Source organism: Sprattus sprattus (genome assembly GCF_963457725.1).
Source record: "Sprattus sprattus genome assembly, chromosome: 4".
Taxonomy (NCBI): domain Eukaryota; kingdom Metazoa; phylum Chordata; class Actinopteri; order Clupeiformes; family Clupeidae; genus Sprattus; species Sprattus sprattus.
Window position 1 is genome coordinate 34532278 of NC_137923.1, and position 19489 is coordinate 34551766.

Consider the following 19489-nt stretch of genomic DNA (forward strand, 5'->3'; position numbering starts at 1 on the left):
ACATTTTTGCGCCAGGAGTAGCATAAAGTAACCCAACGGCAATGTGAAAGCCTGGTGGAGAGCATGCCAAAACACATGAAAGCTGTGATTGTAAATCAAGGTTTTCCACAAAATATTGATTTCTGAACTCTTCCTAAGTTAAAGCATTAATATTGTGTAGTTTAAAAATGAATACAAACTTGTTTTCTTTGCATTATTCAAGATCTGGAAACACTGCATCTTTTTTTGCTATTTTGACCAATTGTCATATTTCTGCAAATAAATGTTCTAAATGACAATATTTTTATTTGAAATTTGGTAGACATGTTGTCAGTAGTTTATAGAATACAACTAAAATGTCCATTTTACTTTAACTCATACCAATAAATAGTAAAACCAGAGAAACTGATAATTCTGAAGTGGTCTCTTATTTTTTTCCGCGGCTGTATATATCTATATATATATATATATATATATAGATATATAGACCGGAGAGGATAGAGCTCTACATGCTGTGAGCACAATAAACCTAAATATATAAATTGAAACTCATCTAAAACCTCATCCGTCAATTACTCTACTTTGCGCAGAAAAGGAAGTCAATTTCTGGCATATGAACACCAGATCAAGTAAAAAGACAGATATGCCTACAAGTGCGGCCAGATTTGACGATCTGGAGTCCAAGATGGATAAACTTTTGGACATGCAAACAGCAGCAAATACACTTATGGCATCATTAGTTAAACGATTAGACTCCAGCGACAAGAAAGTGGAATTAATTACTAGCGAGGTACATCAGCATGGAGTCCAAATAGATGTTCAACAAACTACAATCGAGGCATTGAAGAAAGATCTCGCCCAGGCAGTGGAACATATCGACCTACTCGAAAACAGGCAACGGGAGAAGAATCTTAAAGTTTTGGACGTACCCGAGAAGTCGGAAAATCCACTTGGAATGATCCCCTTTTTGGTGAATCTGTTCAAGGCCCAGTGGGGCCTGACGTTAAACCTGACGGATTTTGAGAAAGGCTCACCGCCTGGGGTCAATGCAATCACGTCGCCTGCGAGCGATCATCTTCAGAGTACAACACTTCCAGACAAAGTTGAAGATTCTGCACGCTTTCAAAGAACGCCGATTTTAACAGCAAGATTCCGGATTATTCCCGATAGCTCGGTCCTAGTGAGGAAAAAGAGGGATGCGTTCTGGCCTCTAAGGGAAAGACTCCACAAACTGGACATAACAACTAGGATTAAGTACCCGGCTATGTTGGTTGTTGTGGACAGTGAAAAGGAGTGGAAGTTTTCATCGGTAGAGGAAGCTGAAACTGAAATGAACATAAGATATCCAAGTTCGGTGTAATCTGTTGGATATGGACAAGATGCGGTGATAAGATAAATTGAATCTGTTACCATTGCTTCTTCCTAACGGGAGATGACTAAAATAATCTAGCTTGCATAATAGCCATCCTCCGTTTAACGTTTTTATCTCAACCTGAGGATTTTTGTTTCCCTTCTCTTGTTTGTGTTGGCAAAGGTCTTGTTGATAATGACACAGGATTTCGATGTGTAGGCTACTGTTAGTTGAGAAGAGTTCTAGGTTATGGATTTATTATTTGGAATATCACTTTGACTCCTATTTGACTATCTACTCTTTGTATGGATTTACTAACATTAAATAGCCTACCTACGGGCTTTGCTGCGCAAATATCAAAGTACATTCTTGACTTTCCCTTTTGGTATGGGGCTATCGCAAGCACCTATGAACTGAACTTTGTGGACCTTATGCGCCAAGTCTGATGATAATGTAGCTCTGAGATAATAGCCTAAGGATGTTTTTGTTTTAGTTTGTTTAGTGGGTTGTTTTGCTTTGTCCACCTGTGAGAGAATGAGGGAGTGACAGAGATACTGCGTGAATGTGTGCGGGAAGACGTGAAATGAGCGAAGCAGAGTGAGACTGCGCGCGTGTGCGTGTGTGTGTGTGTGTGTGTGTGTGGGAAGACGTGGAATGAGTGAAGCAGTGAGACTGCGCGCGTGTGTGTGTGTGTGTGTGTGTGTGGGAAGACATGGAATGAGCGAAGCAGAGTGAGACTGCGTGTATTTGTTTATTTAGAAGGATCCCCATTAGCTCTACCCTAAGACAGAGCTACTTTTCGTGGGGTCCACATTTAAGACTTACGTACAAATATCAAAACATTTAAAACATACATTACAATACCAATATCTAACATTTAAAACATACATTACAATATCAATGTCTAACATTTAAACCATACATTACGATACCAATATAAAAAATTAAAATACCCAAATAATGATCATACAATTTAAAATACAAAAAAATAATGATCATACAATTTTACATTTCAAGCGAGAACTGCGAACCCTGTAAGAAAGCACAACCCATTTATGTACAGTGCATCTCCATCTAGTGTCACAAGTATGCTGTACCCAAGTGTTTCATTATTTGCTTTTTGAACATACAGTACATTTATGTGTCACATTCATGATTTCTGTTGGTAGTAGGTTCCAAGACTTCATGGCTCTGTATCCCACAGTGCGTTTAAGGAAATTAGTCTTAGCTCTGGGGAGTGAAAACCTACTTTCTATTGCTCGTCTAGTGGCATGGTTATGTGAAGCTACATTTTTATTTAGTTGCCTATACTGATATGCTGGTGTTTTGGACTACAAGAGGCACCATGTTGACAAAAGAAGTGCAGCAGCCATCCTGTCTTCAATTTTTAGCCAGTGGAGACTGGCATGCAAACTCTGTATGCTGGTTCTGTAAGGACACTGTAAAGCAAAGCGTGCAGCCTTGTTCTGTACTAGCTGAAGTCTATTCAGGTCTTTCTTGGTGGCATTTGCCAATACTATCTGGCAATAATCCAGCTGTGACAGAACAAGAGAGCTAACTACCAGTCTTCTTATATCAGGTGTAAGCAGCGTCGGAAATTAACGAGGGCAAAGGGCAAAACTGCCCCTAAGAAATATAGTTTTGCCCCTAAAATTACTAGGAGAGGGGCAAAAAATGCCCCCATAATTTTGTGTAATAATAACTTGATGAACGTGTCAAACATCGTAGCCTAAATGACCCGGTCAGTTGCCATCAAATGTTTTGATTTTCGCCTTGACTGATTGTTGCGTGAAGAACCGAACGTTCTAACAAAAGATATTTGGAGCGCTTCCTAATCAGACCTGTGACTGCGAGAGTGAGGAGAAATGAGGATCAGCGCAGTCTCTCTCACCATCTCAGGTCCTAATAGATAAAATTCACACACCCAGCGACTGTCAACAAATTTAAGTTAGAATGGCCTGGGGTGGAGGATGACGACGACGACGAGAAAAACACCTGATTTTTTTTTTTCCCAGGCATGTCGGACTTGTGGACAACGACTTGCCCAAGTCGTTGTTAATCCAGCACAGGCAATTTTTTTTCTGCTGAATTCATCAAGGGGAGCGAAAACATACAGAAATACATGGCCTTTCGTCACCAGGCGCCAAGCAACACGCCATCGCCTACGGTGAATGATAACTGGTAATAATACTTTTAGAATTGATTTAGTTCGGTTAAGCTAGTTTAATGTTAGTTAGCTAACTAACGTTAGCTATCTTTGATAGTGCGTTAGCTACATAGGCTTGCTTGCAAGCTAGTTTACTAGTCTTAACTGTTTCCTGTAGGCCTACTATGGTAGGTACAACATGATTAAAGGTAGGCCTAACACAAAAATCCATAAATATAATGTGTTATTATTATGAAAAAAGAAAGAAAAAAATGATTGTTAATAGTTGAATAATGAAATGTAGTCATAACAACTCATAACCACAAAGAAATAAGAATAAACGTGAATATGATTGTCTAATTTACGTTGTCTGTTTGGTTTTTGTTCAAAAAATCTAAGAAAGCACTTTGAATTTGTAGACTAATGCCTAATAGTCTTATTATTGCCATTTGATGACAATTGCTCATATACTTTAAAGTAACACTATGCAACAATTTGACACTTTTTGAGGTATGGTTCTATAGGCAACTAGTTTTGGTACCATCCTCTAATTATTTTTGATCGCATACGGTCATGTGAAGGACAGATAAAAGACCTGTGTCTTTCCCACTAGCCATCCAAGATATGCCCTATGTAGTTCTGTGTAACGGGCTGGAACACCCTGCAAAAATGGAAGAAAAGCTTTCACATGCATGACATGCCAGGTATACTGCAAAAAGACACCAAGTTAGTGTATTGGCAAGCTTCTATTACTGTCAGCTGGGCTGTTGGTGGTGGTTACAAGGTTTTTGCATGCCTTTTAGGTAGTTAGCGTACTAGTTTTGGAACAGAACTCCGTATTGCTGCTTTAAGCCTAAATAAGTGTGTTTATTATTTTGAACAAAGGTTAAATGATTTTCACAAGTTTCTGAAAGTGCCCCCAATTTTTAGTGAAATGCCCCTGGATTTCAGTAAGTGGGGGCAAAAATTGCCCCCTAAAAAATATGTAAATTTCCCACCCTGGGTGTAAGATGATTTCTGCATCGTCTGACTACAGCTAGTGCTTTGCCCATTTTATTGACAATAGTGTCAATATGCTTTGACCGAGACTATCATCTAGGGTGACTCCCAATAGCTTGGTTACCTTAACTTGTTTGATGGATGTTCCATCTATGCACAGTCTAAGCTCTGGCTCTGCTCTGCGTTTATGTGTGTGTGAAGACGTGGAATGAGTGAAGCAGTGAGTGAGACCGGGGGCGTGGGAGAGGAGGGCTCTCTATGTATTACTATTATTTGTATTGTTACTTTATTATTTTTATTTTCCTCCCCCTTTTTCCTCTCATTCTCTTTATTTTCTCAGTTTTGTCCCTCTTGGAGGTGTGAGGTGTAATTTATGTAAATTATATAACCAATTGTTGAAAGAAAATATTTGAGTTTGAAATAGATCAGTGCCCTAGCAGCAAAAAAGGAGCAACTGACCTTACCAAAAGCATGCTTTACAAGCAGGTAGAATTAGGTATGAATGGATTTATGTTTGTTTGTTAGGGGTGTATGTATGCTATGGGGTGTGAGTGAGAGTGTGTTTGGCCTGTCTGTCCACCTGTCCTTTACTTGTAGAATGAGTGGTGGGAGTGAGTATGGGGTGTGTGTGTTTGGTTCCCTATTAAAGTTATCACACCAGCCTAGAGCTTGGCTAAGATTTACCCGCATGTCCATCATGCAAAATGTTGGATAGCAGTCAGATTAAAATTAACCCTAATAAATTCATTGATACAACGTGGAATGTAAATGGGGTTGAAGACAGAGTAAAGCAACAAAAAGTCCTTCAACACTAGGGCTGCCACTAACGACTATTTTTCTATCGATTAATCTATAGACTATTTTATCGATTAGTCGATTAATCTAAACGATTCATTTTCCTAAAAAAAAAAAAAAAATTCACCATTTCAGCTCAGTTCATTCATTTTATTTTTACATAATGCAGCACAAAACAAAATGTAAACAAAGGCTGACATATTGAAGTGCTAAACTGCACGTTTAAACTAGCAACTCCCAACATGATAAAAAATAAAATTAAAAAGAGGACTTGTTATAATTCAAATAATGGCAGAAATAAAATATTTCGATACGGTACATTATCAACAAGCACGAACAAACACTGGCACCGTCAATCAACGTAGAATAAGCCCAGATCTAGCCTGCACATTTTCTGTTATTTAAAACGTAAAAACGTATTCAATGGAAATTCTAAGGTCGCAGGAAGACAACTTTATGGCTTTAATAATGCGTGTATTTAGCAGCTACAATGACAAAAGATATTTAAACGTACGGCAATTTAATAAACATGAATAGACAATACTTCCACAACGGCGCCTGTATGTTTTCGTTTGAGGTTTTCGCGCATAGCGGTGGTGCTGCTGTGATAAGCCAGACACTTTGCAGAGTGCACAAACCACCCTTTTGTTAGGTGCTTGTTTGAAAAACTCCCATACTTTTGACGCCTTTGGTCTTTGGAAACGTGTAGATTCCGTCTCTTTAGCCCACCAGGTCGGACTCCGCTGCCGCCGCCCGCCATGATTTTACTAAAACTGAAGCATTGACTGAAGGCGACCAATGACGGTGCCAAAAAAGACTGACGTCAGGCACGCAGCAATTACGTAGTGATACGGAAGACGCACAGTCGTTATACTGAACTGAAGCGTTTTAGAAATTGAAAAGGTAAATTCATAAAATAAAAAAAAAAGAGGCATCGACGTAAATTATTGATGCCGACGCATTTTTACCGCCGACTTCGTCGACCACATCAACTAATCGCGGCAGCCCTATTCAACACCTAAAGAAATTGTCTTCGGATATAGTTTTTTTGCAAGAGCTGCATCTCAAAGCCGGTGAGATTAAACTCCTGAAAAAACAGTGGGTGGGAGAGGAATTCGAATCAATCTATACATCTAAAAGTAGAGGAGTAGGTATTCTAATAAGTAAATTCTTACCATTCCATTTAATCTCAGAACACTCTGAACCAGAGGGTAGATATTTAATAGTCTCGTGTGAAATCCATGGAGATAAATATACACTAATAAATATGTACTCTCCCCCGTCAGCTAACATGAAGTATCTTAGAAATATTCAATCAATAATCAATAGCATATCAGCAGGAAGAATTATTTTTGCCGGAGATTTAAATCAAGTTTTTAATGAACATGATAGTTCTAACTTGAAGAGGAAGCCTAATGTTCCCAAGGAACTTCTTGAATTCCTTGCATTATATGGCCTAACTGATGTGTGGCGACAAATGCATTTAAGACAAAGATTATACACATTATTCTCATGCACAAAACAGCTATAGCCGCTTAGATTTCATCTTCGTATCCAAAGAAGGAGAAGCAGATGTAATAACTTCTAAGATACATGACATAGTTATATCAGACCACGCAGCAGTTACTTGCATTATTGTGCCCCCCATCAAATAAGTTACTGCATAGAATCTGGAGGATGAATAGAAAATATCTGAAAGATGAGGAGTTTATTAAATACGTAATAAAAAACATTAATTAATTCATAACAATAAATGTTACTGATAGTAAGGAAAAGCCACCTGTTCATATTATATAGGATGCTTTTAAAGGATATATAAGGGGGATTATTATCTCCTTTTCGTCTAGAAAGAACACAGAATTAAACAAAAAAGTTAAACAAATAGAGACTGATATCAGTCGAGCTGAACACCAGCATAAGAAATCTTGTCTTAAGTACGATATGGAACACTTGCAAAGATTGAAGCTAGAATATTACCAGCTGCTGCTAGAAAAAGCTAATAAAGTTAGGTATAACATGAATAAATCAAATCAAATTAGACCGGGAAGCAGTTGTCCACATAAAATATGTCTAAAAGAGACTATTCTAAAGGATCCAGTGAAAAATTCTGTGGTTAGGGATAACCAACGTATTAACCAAAATTTTGCTTCTTTCTATGCAAAACTATATTCTACAGAAATTGGAGGTCAAACACAAGAACAAAACAATTTCTTAAAATCAGTAAACAGTAAAAAGCTGTCGGAGCAAAACAAAGCTTTTCTGGACAAAGATATTTCCCTGTTGGAAATCAAAAAGGCAATTGACAGCTTCCCAAAAGGCAAGGCTCCAGGGATGGATGGGCTACCAACTGAGTTTTATTCAACATTCTGGCCCCAAATAAATATTCTCTTCATGGAAGTCATAAAATACTTTACTACAAATGAAACCCTGCCATCCTCAATGTACAATCCATTATCAATGTTATTCCTAAGCCAGGTAAAGAGTGCAGTAAACCTTCTGATTTCAGACCAATAAGTCTGATTAATGCTGATAATAAAATAATTACAAAAGTTATAAATAATAGAATTACTGAAATACTTCCATCAATCCTTCATTTTAATCAAACTGGGTTTATTAAGGATAGACAGTTAAAAACTAATGTTAGAGCTTGTATATCTCTAACACAATTTGCTAAAAAAGAAAAAGTAGATGTGACACTGATGGCGGTAGACTCAGAAAAAGCGTTTGATCGCTTAGAGTGGAGCTACTTGTATGAGGTTTTAGACGCATACAACTTCCCAAAGGAAATAATACAATTGATTAAAACGGTCTACAAGTCTCCTAAGGCATACGTCTACTCTAATGGTATTCTTTCAGATGCAATTCAGATAACTAGAGGTACAAGGCAGGGATGTCCCCTATCCCCATCACTATATGCCTTGGCTGTAGAGCCGTTGACTCAGAAAATACGCCAATCAGACAAGTTAAGTGGGATTAACATCGGAGGGGAATGCTATAAACTTGGTTTGTACGCTGATGATTTGATGTTGTATCTGACTAATATAGAAGAATCTATCCCATATCTGATGAAAATTATTGAGCAGTATTCAAAAATATCCGGCTACAAAATGAATATAGAAAAAAACAGAACTATTATCAACAACAGGGTTTTTACCCAAAAACTGAGAACTTATTAAAATACAAATTTTAAATGGCAAAAGGAAAGGATTAAATACCTAGGGTGTCGTATCAGTTTAGATAAAACAAAACTTTAAAGACAATTTCTCTCCATTAATAAAGGATCTTAAGGCGAGACACGGCAGGCAAAAACATCGATTTTTCATGCAGTGGTCAATTTTGAGATTTTGGGCTAGTTTACTCCTTCAATATGTGTTCTTTCAAGCTACTATAAATAAAACGTTGAAAATGTACACAAAGATGTTTATTTTAATACATTTTGTTTACTTGCAGCAGTAAGTTACTCCCGAATTTACCAAGAAGTTAGCATTCCAAAGCGACATGCCGAGTTTCGCCTGTTTACTGAAGACTCTCATGTCCGGTATCTTTGTAAAGCGTAGAGTCCCCTGCACAATGATCTGTTCTCCAAATAAGGGCATTTCCTTTCTATCAGTAACCAATCGTGAATGTCCAACCGGGGTTTTAAAGCTAATGACGAAATCTCATTGGCTATTGCTGATTTCTACTAACGTGATTCGCTCAGACGCGTCACGTGGTGTACTTTGACACTTCCGTGTTTAGCTTACCGCGGGAGCTTCCAAAATGCCGGTACCACCGCAAATGACAAGGGAGAGAAAAAAACAATTGGGCATAGCAAGATGTGGAAAGGGAAGGCGATCTACTGGATTAGCTGTTAAAACACCAGCAAGCAGCACATCCGATCGTAAGCTGTCGTTGGGAAACCGAGGGGGGGATAATGACAGTGCCACTGACTGTGCGACACAGCAGTGGCTAATTGTACATGTCACACGTCTGAATGAATTGATTTATGATCTCTTGTGCCCCAATTGTGCTACTGCGTCAGGTTTATTTATAAAGATTGATCCAGAAAATCATGGCTTTTGCAGTAGTCTGCTTTTAGAGTGCACTAATTGCAAAGGAGAGAGCAGGTATAGGCGGAGCGTGTACTCATCCACACGGCTTCAAAGCGAGACGAGAGGGGACGTCGCTTTTGACGTCAATGTCCGCATGGTGCTTTTGGCCCATGAACTAGGCATGGGATATGCTGCTCTGAGGAAGGTCAGTTACGGTTGGGGATCCCTTCCCTTCACCTGAAAACATACCAGAGGCATGACAAGAGAGTGACAGGTAGGCTATAGAAACAGGGATGGTACAGGGATGTTGATTTTGGAGGTCTAATGACCTGTTACATTTTATGGTGTTGTTGTAGACTCTAACAGCGAACATATTGTCATGGATGGAACAAGGATGGATTTGTAACAGTAGAATAAAATGTCATCTCATACATTGTGTTGTATTGGTCAGTTTTACTTGAGTTTTCAGTTCAGTGGCAAAAACAAAGGACACTGAAATAATGCAGCCTTATGAGAGAGAGAGAGAGAGAGAGAGAGAGAGAGAGACTATTATGTTATACCTGTTGTAATAGTATAACATTATAGGATGGCCTTTTATAGTCTTTATAGTCATTTACAGTTGGCTTGTCCAATTGGCTATGACATTACATTACATACTGCACGCTAGCCCAGCTCCTTTACCACTATACTACCACCGCCCCAACATGGCTGCATAGTCTGCTCCCTGGTCCTTTTTGCCACTCTAAGTCAACAATAAAGTAACAGTTCTTGGCATTTTTTATTTTAGTGGCGGAAATTGAAAGAGGACTGGAGTCACTGCACAAGACCAGGGAGCAGATCAGGCAAGCCTATGCGGATGTTGACCCCGAGTTGGCAGAGTTGCTGAGGGAGGATGCTGATGCTGTTATCAACATCGGTGTCTCTTTTGATGGCACATGGCAGAAAAGAGGCTTCACTTCCCATTATGGGATTGGCATATGTATAGACATTCTCACAGGTTTGGTCATTGACTTTGAGGTGTTATCCTCTTACTGCCATGCCTGTGTCTTAAAGCAAAGTGCTGTTAATGAGGGCAAGATGACGGTGGATGAACTGGACAGTTGGAGGGAGAAGCACACTGATTGTGCAAAGAATTTCAGTGGTTCGAGTAAGGCAATGGAGCAGGAGGCAGCAAGGAGAATGTGGGCCAGATCAGTGAGTCGCCACCAGCTGCGCTACACTGAGATGCTCTCAGATGGTGATAGCTCTGCCTTTAAGGAGGTACTATCACTGAACCCATACCCTGGGAATGAAATTGTGAAGCTGGAGTGTATAAACCATGCTCACAAGCGAATGGGTACAGCTCTCAGAAAATTTAGTGCCGAGCGCAAATTGGGAGGCAAGGGTTTGGGGAAACTTACCGCAAAAAAATGCAAAACAATGCAAAATTATTACAGGGGGGCTATTTTGAACAATCAGGGGTCTGTGGATGCAATGAAAGCGGAAATATGGGCAGGCCTTCTCCACTCCATGTCAACAGATGAGACACCATTGCATACTAGGTGCAATGTGTCTTGGTGTTGGTATCGGAGGGCAGAGGATAAAGGTGAGACCCCCGAAAGCCACACACGACATGCTTCCAATTACCTCACCCGAGAGGTGGGCGAGAAGCTTCTACCCATCTACCACCGCATGTCTAGCGACAGCTTGCTTAAAAGAATGCAGCATGGTGGTACCCAAAATGTGAATGAGTGCCTTAATTCGGTCATATGGGCCCGATGCCCCAAAACAGTTTTTGTTGGTAAGAGCAGGGTCGAGGCAGCAGCGAGCATGGCCATCTCCTCTTTTAATGAGGGTGCCTCGGCTATGCTTAATGTGATGGCCAACTTATGGCTGGAGAGCACACTCATTACAGTGAACTCAATCAAGCAGGCAGACCTGCTCAGAGTGTCCAAGGCAAATGCCATTCAGTCCGCAACTATGAAGCGCAAACGAAAATTGGTGAGCACAGCCAAGAAAGTGGAGAGGCACCAGCAAGAACTGTCAGAGGGACCTACATATGGTGCTGGAATGGACATTTAGAATAGAAAGCTGATGGTCTTGTTCTGTGTTCTGTGTTAATTCATGAGTTTGAAATGTTTTATATTATTTTTACTAAGGGCCTGAGCATTTATTCTGTTTTTGAGCAATTGTTTCCAATAGAAATGTATTAAAATCCCCTATTCAAATCTTTAAATGCCGTTTTCTCAAAATGAGTTTTTTGTCATTCTCCGGTAGATACTTCTCAGCCTATGTAGCACCTATGTACACCAAACTTTCCAGTTATACACTTAGCAGTATTCTGAAGATATTTACAGAGGGATTTGTTAATAAATCATTCCTGGCCTGATTTATGTGACATTTTGATCAAAAAAAGGTGGCGAAAATCGATTTTTTAAGGCTATAGACAGTATATTTTGATTTTCTAGGTAATGAAAGCAGATATCCTGAAATCCCTCTGTAAATTTGTTTGCATCTTGTGTGTAAACAAAATGAAAAAAAAAATAATCACCTGGCTTTATCGTGTGTCCAGATATATCTACCGGAAATATATGCAAATTTGCGCATATTTAATTAGATAAGGCCTCATTTGCATAATCAAACATAATAATTTCAGAAACTTGTAATACATTTTTTGTTCATACATGTGTAAGTAATCAACTGAGGAAGTTTCATGGTGATATCTATTATTTAAAAAAATTACCCTATTCACCTGTAGTGTCTCGCCTTAAGGCTAGTCTAGATAAATGGACAGACTTACCAATTAATTTAATAGGCAGAATCAATTTGCTTAAAATTATATGGCTACCAAAATTTCTGTTCAATTTTCAGACAATCCCAATGACCCCTCCTAAAACGTTTTTTGAAACTATTGATACACTTTTTAGCTCTTTTATCTGGTCACATTAGGCAAATAGACTGAGTAGAAAACTACTTCAAAACAATAGAAAAAGGGGAGGGCTAAATTTCCCAAACCTGGAGCTATATTTTTATTCTGCTCAGGCCTATTACATTAATAAAATTCTAAACAGATCAGAGGAAGATACTTGGGTAAACATAGAGGATCAGCAGCTTAGGGGCAAAAACCTGTTTTTAGCCTTATTTACAAAGGTGAAGATTAAGAATGTTAGTTTTGTCTCAAATAGCACATTAAGAGCATGGTCGAGAATAAAACTAATTTTGGATATGAAAATCATGGTCCCAAAGACCACATACCTGTGGAATAACCCATCCATCACCATCCAAAAGCAGAAGCTAAAGTGGAGCTCATGGAGTGACAATGGAATAAAAACTATTGGGGATATTATTTCAGATACAAACGTAAAGCCTTTTAATCAACTGGTAACAGAATTCAACTTAACTAACTAGGAACTCTTTAGATACTTTCAACTGAAGAACTGGATAACAGATCATTTTGAACTGTTACCCAGCTCCTCGGAACCTCCAGCTATTCAGAGACTATTCTTGAATCCAGATGAAAACAAGAAATTAAAAGGAAAAGTGTATAAACATCTTGTTGAGGCACAGGAAAGTAATTATTCATTACATAAAATATATGAGGGTTGGAACAAAGATCTTAACTTAACTAACTCTGACAGTATATGGAAGGAATGTCTCAGTACAACCAACACGATAACCACCAATGAAAATCTGCGGCTCATACAATACAAGCTCATGACTAGAATATATATCACAAGATCAAAAATAAATACATTTGATGCCTCTTTCTCTCCAGTTTGTGTCAAATGTGGCATATACAAGGAAACAATTATACATGCCTTCTGGGAATGTGAGAAGGTCCGCAAGGGATGGTTAGAGATTAAAAAATGGACGACCACTACTTGTAGAATCAAACTTGAATTTACAGCCACGAGATGTATTTTCCAGAATACAGACTCACTTAAACATCCCATTGGATGGATGGTCATATTTGCCTCTTTGGTGTATAAAACATTTATTCTGAAGGATTGGAAGGGTTCCGAGGCCCCATCATTACAGCAATGGAAGGGTCTAATGAAATACTATTTAAGTATAGAAAAATCAATGTTCGAAGACCGGAACAGAAGGCAACAATTCAATAAGGTGTGGCAGGACTTATATGAAACCTTGTAAAGCCAAGAAATAGGGAATTGGTGTGGTGGCTGAGAGATGGGAACCAAGTGTGTGTGTGTGTGTGTGGTTGTGCGTGCGTGCGTGCGTGTGTGTGTTGAGAGGGGGGAGGGTTTGTCTGTGAGTGTGAGTGGTGGGAGGGTGTCTGGGGGCAGTTTAGTGTCTGTGTTGCACGTATGAATGTGTGAATATGAGTGTTGTAAAAATCATAGGGAGGTGTATAAACTGTAAAACATTACAAAGGCTGATACCTGTATTGCCTCTTGTATGCAATAATACAAATTATATATATAAAACAAATCTGTTTAACTATGTAATGTATATATAATGAGTTTCGCCATAATTCTCCTGTTGTAAATAGTGTTGGTGTTTTGGAGCCACCTTTGATGTTTGTGCATGAACAGGAAATAAACAACAAGTGATCGAAGTGTTTGTCAGTTCTCAGTTTGACCACCGTCACATACTAATCTGAAAAACACAGTTACCTGCTGATTGTTCATACACCAGAGGGCAGCCATGCTGATGCCGGCCAAACTGCAAACTGCTGCTGTTCATTCAACAACTGTGGATTTTTCAGCAGGAAAATGATTCAAAGCATACCTCTGTCCTAAATTAAGAGCACCTTAGGCATACCATGAACCAAAACATATCAGCTAACCGATTTTCTACTACCATGGATGAACTGAGCGCTAGAACATGGGACACAGTTTCACCACAGATATTGTTTCAGTGTTAATTACAATTACCAACAGGTCTGCACAATTTTTAACCATATATTGAATATATATCATTTTTGTATCACTCAAGCCTTGACCAATCAAACTTATTTTGTGGACCATTTGACATCTGTTGTGCAGCTATTTCCCAGCTGTAAAATGCCATTTGCTTCGACTTGTATCGATTGCAATAAAGTTCACAGGCCTTCATGATGAAGTGTGGCTTAAGTGTCCAGATTAGTTCTAGGGCCACTGTGCATGCAATGCTGTATTTAAGGGAGTGGAGTATTTAAAGGCACCCAGTGCAACTTTCGAGGCTTGAAAATAAACATTCAATTTCTAGTCTTTTTTACACGTAGTAAGTTTCAATAACTCCATACCATTACATACCGGCATTCAAGCAGCAAAGATGAGACGTCGTTGTGTGGTGAGAACTGATAGAAAATCGATAACAACAACAATCGCCGCCATTTTCTTTATATTTTGTAGCCTACAATAAATAAAGCAGGCTTCCAGTCAATGGAAAAATGGCTTCTCCCCACTGGCGATTGTTGTTGTTTACGATTTTCTATCAGTTCTCACCACACAACGACGTCTCATCTTTGCTCCTTGAATGTCGATATGTAATGGTATGGAGTTATTGAAACTTACTACGTGTAAAAAAGACTAGAAATTGAATGTTTATTTTTCATTGCATGTCTACATAAAGTTGCACTGGGTGCCTTTAATAAGTAAAGTAGCCTAATTAACACGTAGCCTTTGCAATTAGGTGCTTAAACGTTTCTTAATTTAATTAGCAGTCCGGGCAGGTGAGTGGCCAAGTACTACAGCTATGCAAGCACTTAGGTTATTCCCTAAACCAGTAGGTATGATAAGGAATTTGTTGTTGTGCTTACCTGAAGCTGATCAGAGTTGAAACTTGTGCGGGCCCTCTTGGATGCCTTGGGTTGGCTTGTATCCTGCTCCGAGGGTACATCTCCCTGATCGTTCACTACTTTGCCTGCATGTCAGAACATCACATATGAGAAGTCCATCTACTCGGTAGGCCTAGTCTTTACTTTCAGGAGTATTATTTGTGACCAGTTCCTCCCTCGTCCATCACAGAAACCTAATGGTCTTCATATCGAGTGTGCTGAAACAAGTGAACGAGTAATTTAGCACTACAATAGAGAAATTATTTTCGTCACTCCTCTTTAGCGTGGGTGAATGCTTGGCATGACGGAAGGTCATGCCAAAGGGCTATCTGTGCAGATGTAGCCAACTAACCATTTTCTTCAGCCCGTTTCAGATTTTCAAGCACATAGTCGTAATGCACCCGGCACAGCACCCTGTCATCGAACATCGCAAACTCCTCTCCTGTGGACAGCTGTCGCTTGCAGGAGTAGCACGCAAAACAAGCCAGGTGGTAGGTGTTGCCTTTAGCTCGCCGGACCCAGTCATGCGAGTGTATGTTCCTTCCACAACGCGCACAACGTGTTCCATATTTCCTGTAACATAAAGGCTACATGAATTTCAGTTATGTGAAAATCGCTTTGTCTCACAATGAAGACTGAGCTCAAAACAAACTCAAGTAAAAAAGAAGGCTAAAGGCGGTTATTATTCGGTTGCCTGCATGGGACTCAAACAATAATATAGCTGTCGGTTCAAAGCATTTCAAAAGCTAAAATATCAATTGATTAGTTTGTCAAAATTCATACCTTAAGTAGTCGAGTTTGCAAAATATTTCTTTTTCTTTAATGTAGCAACTGACATGACGACCGAGGGATGTTTGGCACACGCTGCACGACAGGCACCTCACGTGCCAGCATAGGTCGTTCACCTGAAATGTTTGGTTAAACAGATTAGATTAAAGTAAATGCTTCGTTGACCAAATGCTCCGTTTAGTTAACAGATAATGCGTTATTAAAAGAGCCTAAATAAAACCATAGACCCTGAACTTGTAGAATGTGTCTAATGCACAGGGACTTTCCCCGAGCTATTTTTAATGAGTCCGGCCGCATACCTTGAGCAGGTATTTGTCAACTATCTCCCAACCACAACTTGAACACATTTTTTTCTCTGCAGCCATTGATGACGGAGAAGGTCGATGGTCTCAAGGAGGAAGACAGAGAACCCGAGACGTCTTCGAAAAGGGGTGTTCTGAAGCATACAATAAGTACGTTTCAGTTAAGGCATATGCGCACTCAGCCTATTCAAAGTGGTAGGCTATTTTTCCTCCAACATTTAGCCGGGGCTAAATGTTTGCAATTAAGCTATTTATCGTTGATAAATAGAATTAGGCCTATACCAGCAAACCTCACATTAGCCTACCATTGTGCCAATTTGAGGTGTCCCGATACGAGACCACGGATTTGAAATTCCTAATAGCCCAATTAACCTTTTTTATTATTGTATGCGCTCATCACAAGGGCGTTGACAACATCCTACTTATCCTTATATTCCAGTGAGTTTATAAGGCTACACAAATTCTGCAATTTTGTAAAATAATGCCACATAGTCATTCCAAGATGTTGCTTTGCAAGCATTTATTTTGTGAAGTGAAACCCAAATTGCTGTACATAGGTCTATTTTGTAATCTGTCATGCATGGTGCCATTTAAAACCACAGCACTTTATCGACCATACTAATTATAGTTAAGCATTTGCCGTCAGAACTACATTTGTGATTTCAAGTAGGCTATTACTTTCAAGCCGTATCATTTCCAGCACGTGTCCTGTCTCAGCTTTAAGCAGTAGAGTTGCATACCGTAATTTTGGAGACTGATTTGATTCTCTTTCCACAAACTTCCACCGCGCAGCAGGCGTTCGACTGACTCCTCGCCTTTCCGAAACATTGTTAAGTTGCCTACATTGTACCCCCAGAGTGTGCTTGAACTTATTGTCTGATGACTTTTGAGATCATGAACGGGGAGGAACTTTTCCCAGCATTTTCTTGGCCCACCTCCTTACCCACCTTGGTCTGATTTATTAACTTTGGTATCTAATGCTTTTACGATTTTATGCTTTTATGTGGAATATCAAAAGTCAGAAAAACAAAATTCATAGGCATAAAAGTCTCGCTCAACTAAATGTAAACGAACTGCAAGCATTAGAATTTAGGTTTCCTTTAAATGCCTGCCCTGCACTGTTTTTTTTTTTCAAATTACATTTACTAACTGTACATTGAATAATGTATTATTTGCATTAATTACGATAATTAATTGTATGTATAAATACGTCTCCTTAATGTATCTAAAAGAGTGAAATCGGAAATAAATGATGTGGTGTATATGGATAACGCCCAGTAGCGTATTAACCAATGCAACAGAGGGAGTGTAATTTGCAAATGGACACTGACTGATCAGTTTGAAAAGTTCTATGTCTCTGGTTCAGCCTTAGCCTGGTGACACCAGCCTACGTATTTCCGCCTGAATTGATTTCAAGCTCATGAAATGGAGTCACAGGCTGGTAATGGCCAGGCTAGTTCAGCCTGCTCCCAGGAAAACTTTCTTTGGCCAAGCTCTTGAAAGCAGAAATGCAGTGTCAGGGGACAGCCCCCATAGATACAAACATATACTTCTTGTATTCACAAATTGTCACAGGACATGTCTGAAGAGAACAAATGGTAGGCTATATCATGGCTTGCAAAGGTATTAAAGCCCCCTAAAAATAATCACAATTTTCACAGTTAAAAAAGACAATTAAGCATATTTTAGCAATCAGTATTTTTATGGCGAAAATGTATGCTTTAGTATATATTTCCAAAAGCAAGTAAGGGATAACGGCCGACGAGCTGTACAGTTTTACAAAGATAATGGACGCTGCGGGGCAAAGAACACCACGACGCGCAGCACCGCGAAGTCCATTATCTTTGTAGAACTGTACAGCTCGGAGGCCGTTATCCCGCTTATCTCCCGTTTACAACATCCAAAAATGTTTTTATTATTATTATTATTTAGAATTTCCTTTATCTTTAGGAAACTTATGCGTAATAACCGGATGAATTCTTGATTTGAAGCCTAGTGCTCCCGTTAGAGAAAGTAGTGCCTGGAACAGGCTGTTTAAAAAAAAAAAAAAAAAACGTTCAGTTGGTTGTCAATGGTAACCATTCAAGGGCATTGATATGCAACGGCGATTTAACTTTTCTACTGGGACTACGTCCAAGGTGTCCATACGAACTTATTGTACACCCCATTAGCCAATCAGAAAACAGTATTTCGTTCCAGAGGGAGATAAGTAAGGGATAACGGCCGACGAGCTGTCCAGTTTAATATGCAAAATAACCTGATGAATTCTTGATTTGAAGCCTAGTGCTCCCGTTAGAGAAAGTAGTGCGTGGAACTGGACCTTTAGTTTCCCCGGGCATTGCTGCAAAGTGACACTCATGAGCTCACCTCTGTAAAGTAAACGGACACACGGACACAGGTATTGTTCATAAGGTTTTACTATTTACAGTTGAACTCCACGTTTCCGTTGATGGTGAAGTTGGACAGAGCAACAGGGAGGTCAAGTTTAGTAATTTTGGTCGAAGGCTCACAATCGAGCCGGCTAGTTAGCCGTGTGAGCTACCATCTGTTTCAATGGGTTTTTTTTCTAAGCGCTAACAGACGCCTACAAATAATATTCGAGACTTTCAGTTAAGAATTACAATACTCTGCAACATTCGTGTAGAACATAAACAACTAACCGAGTCAATTTAGACATATAAAAAGTCGTGTAGATAGCTTAATTGACATAAAACATTGCCCACTAACTTGTCCCAACACGCCGCCATCTTGGTTCAAATTATCCTAGCTGTCAAAAAATAAACGTTACGTTGGTTGTCAATGGTAACCATTCAAGAGCATTGATATGGAACGGCGATTTAACTTTTCTACTGGGACTACGTCCAAGGTGTGCGGTTCCACGAACTTAATGTACACCCCATTAGCCAATCAGAAAACAGTATTTCGTTCCAGAGGGAGATAATACAAGTTATTTGTCTGCTAACATTGAAAATCAATGTAAAAACTGCAATACTCAATTGCATATGCAGTCAAACCCCTGTGCTTTGGAATTCCAAATTAAAGCAGATGACAAATTGTACACAAATGGTAGGCTACAGAGGTAAAGTTAAGAGGTACAGTAAATTTGAACATTTATTTGAGCTGGTCATAATTAGGTACTACCTATGAGTGGGTAAAGTAGAGATCTACTGCTGGATATAAATACACTCTGTCTAAGGGTCATCTAAAGTTGGGAAATAACAGAGTAAATAAAGACTAAAGAGACAAGGTGATTCAAATGCTGAAGTGAGGAAAACACTCCAAGATTAAAAAGTGTTTTTTTGTTGAATTGAGCACTATTGGATCCATAAGAAGAAAGGG

General features: G+C 39.2%; 1 protein-coding gene across 1 annotated transcript in view; it reads right to left on the minus strand.

The window, feature by feature from the left end:
- The window catches only part of LOC308363664 (LIM/homeobox protein Lhx8-like), a gene marked incomplete at its 3' end in the record, with an annotated part of 32009 nt that extends 15738 nt beyond the window's left edge, over positions 1-16271 (minus strand). The window contains exons 1-4 of the mRNA XM_080836489.1: positions 16148-16271; positions 15843-15964; positions 15412-15632; positions 15042-15145 (exon numbers count right to left, since the gene is read on the minus strand). Coding sequence (XP_080692615.1) covers positions 15042-15145; positions 15412-15632; positions 15843-15964; positions 16148-16213 — 513 coding nt within the window. The 5' untranslated portion in view covers positions 16214-16271. The remainder of the gene's footprint in view (positions 1-15041; positions 15146-15411; positions 15633-15842; positions 15965-16147) is intronic.
- Positions 16272-19489: the final 3218 nt, after the last annotated feature.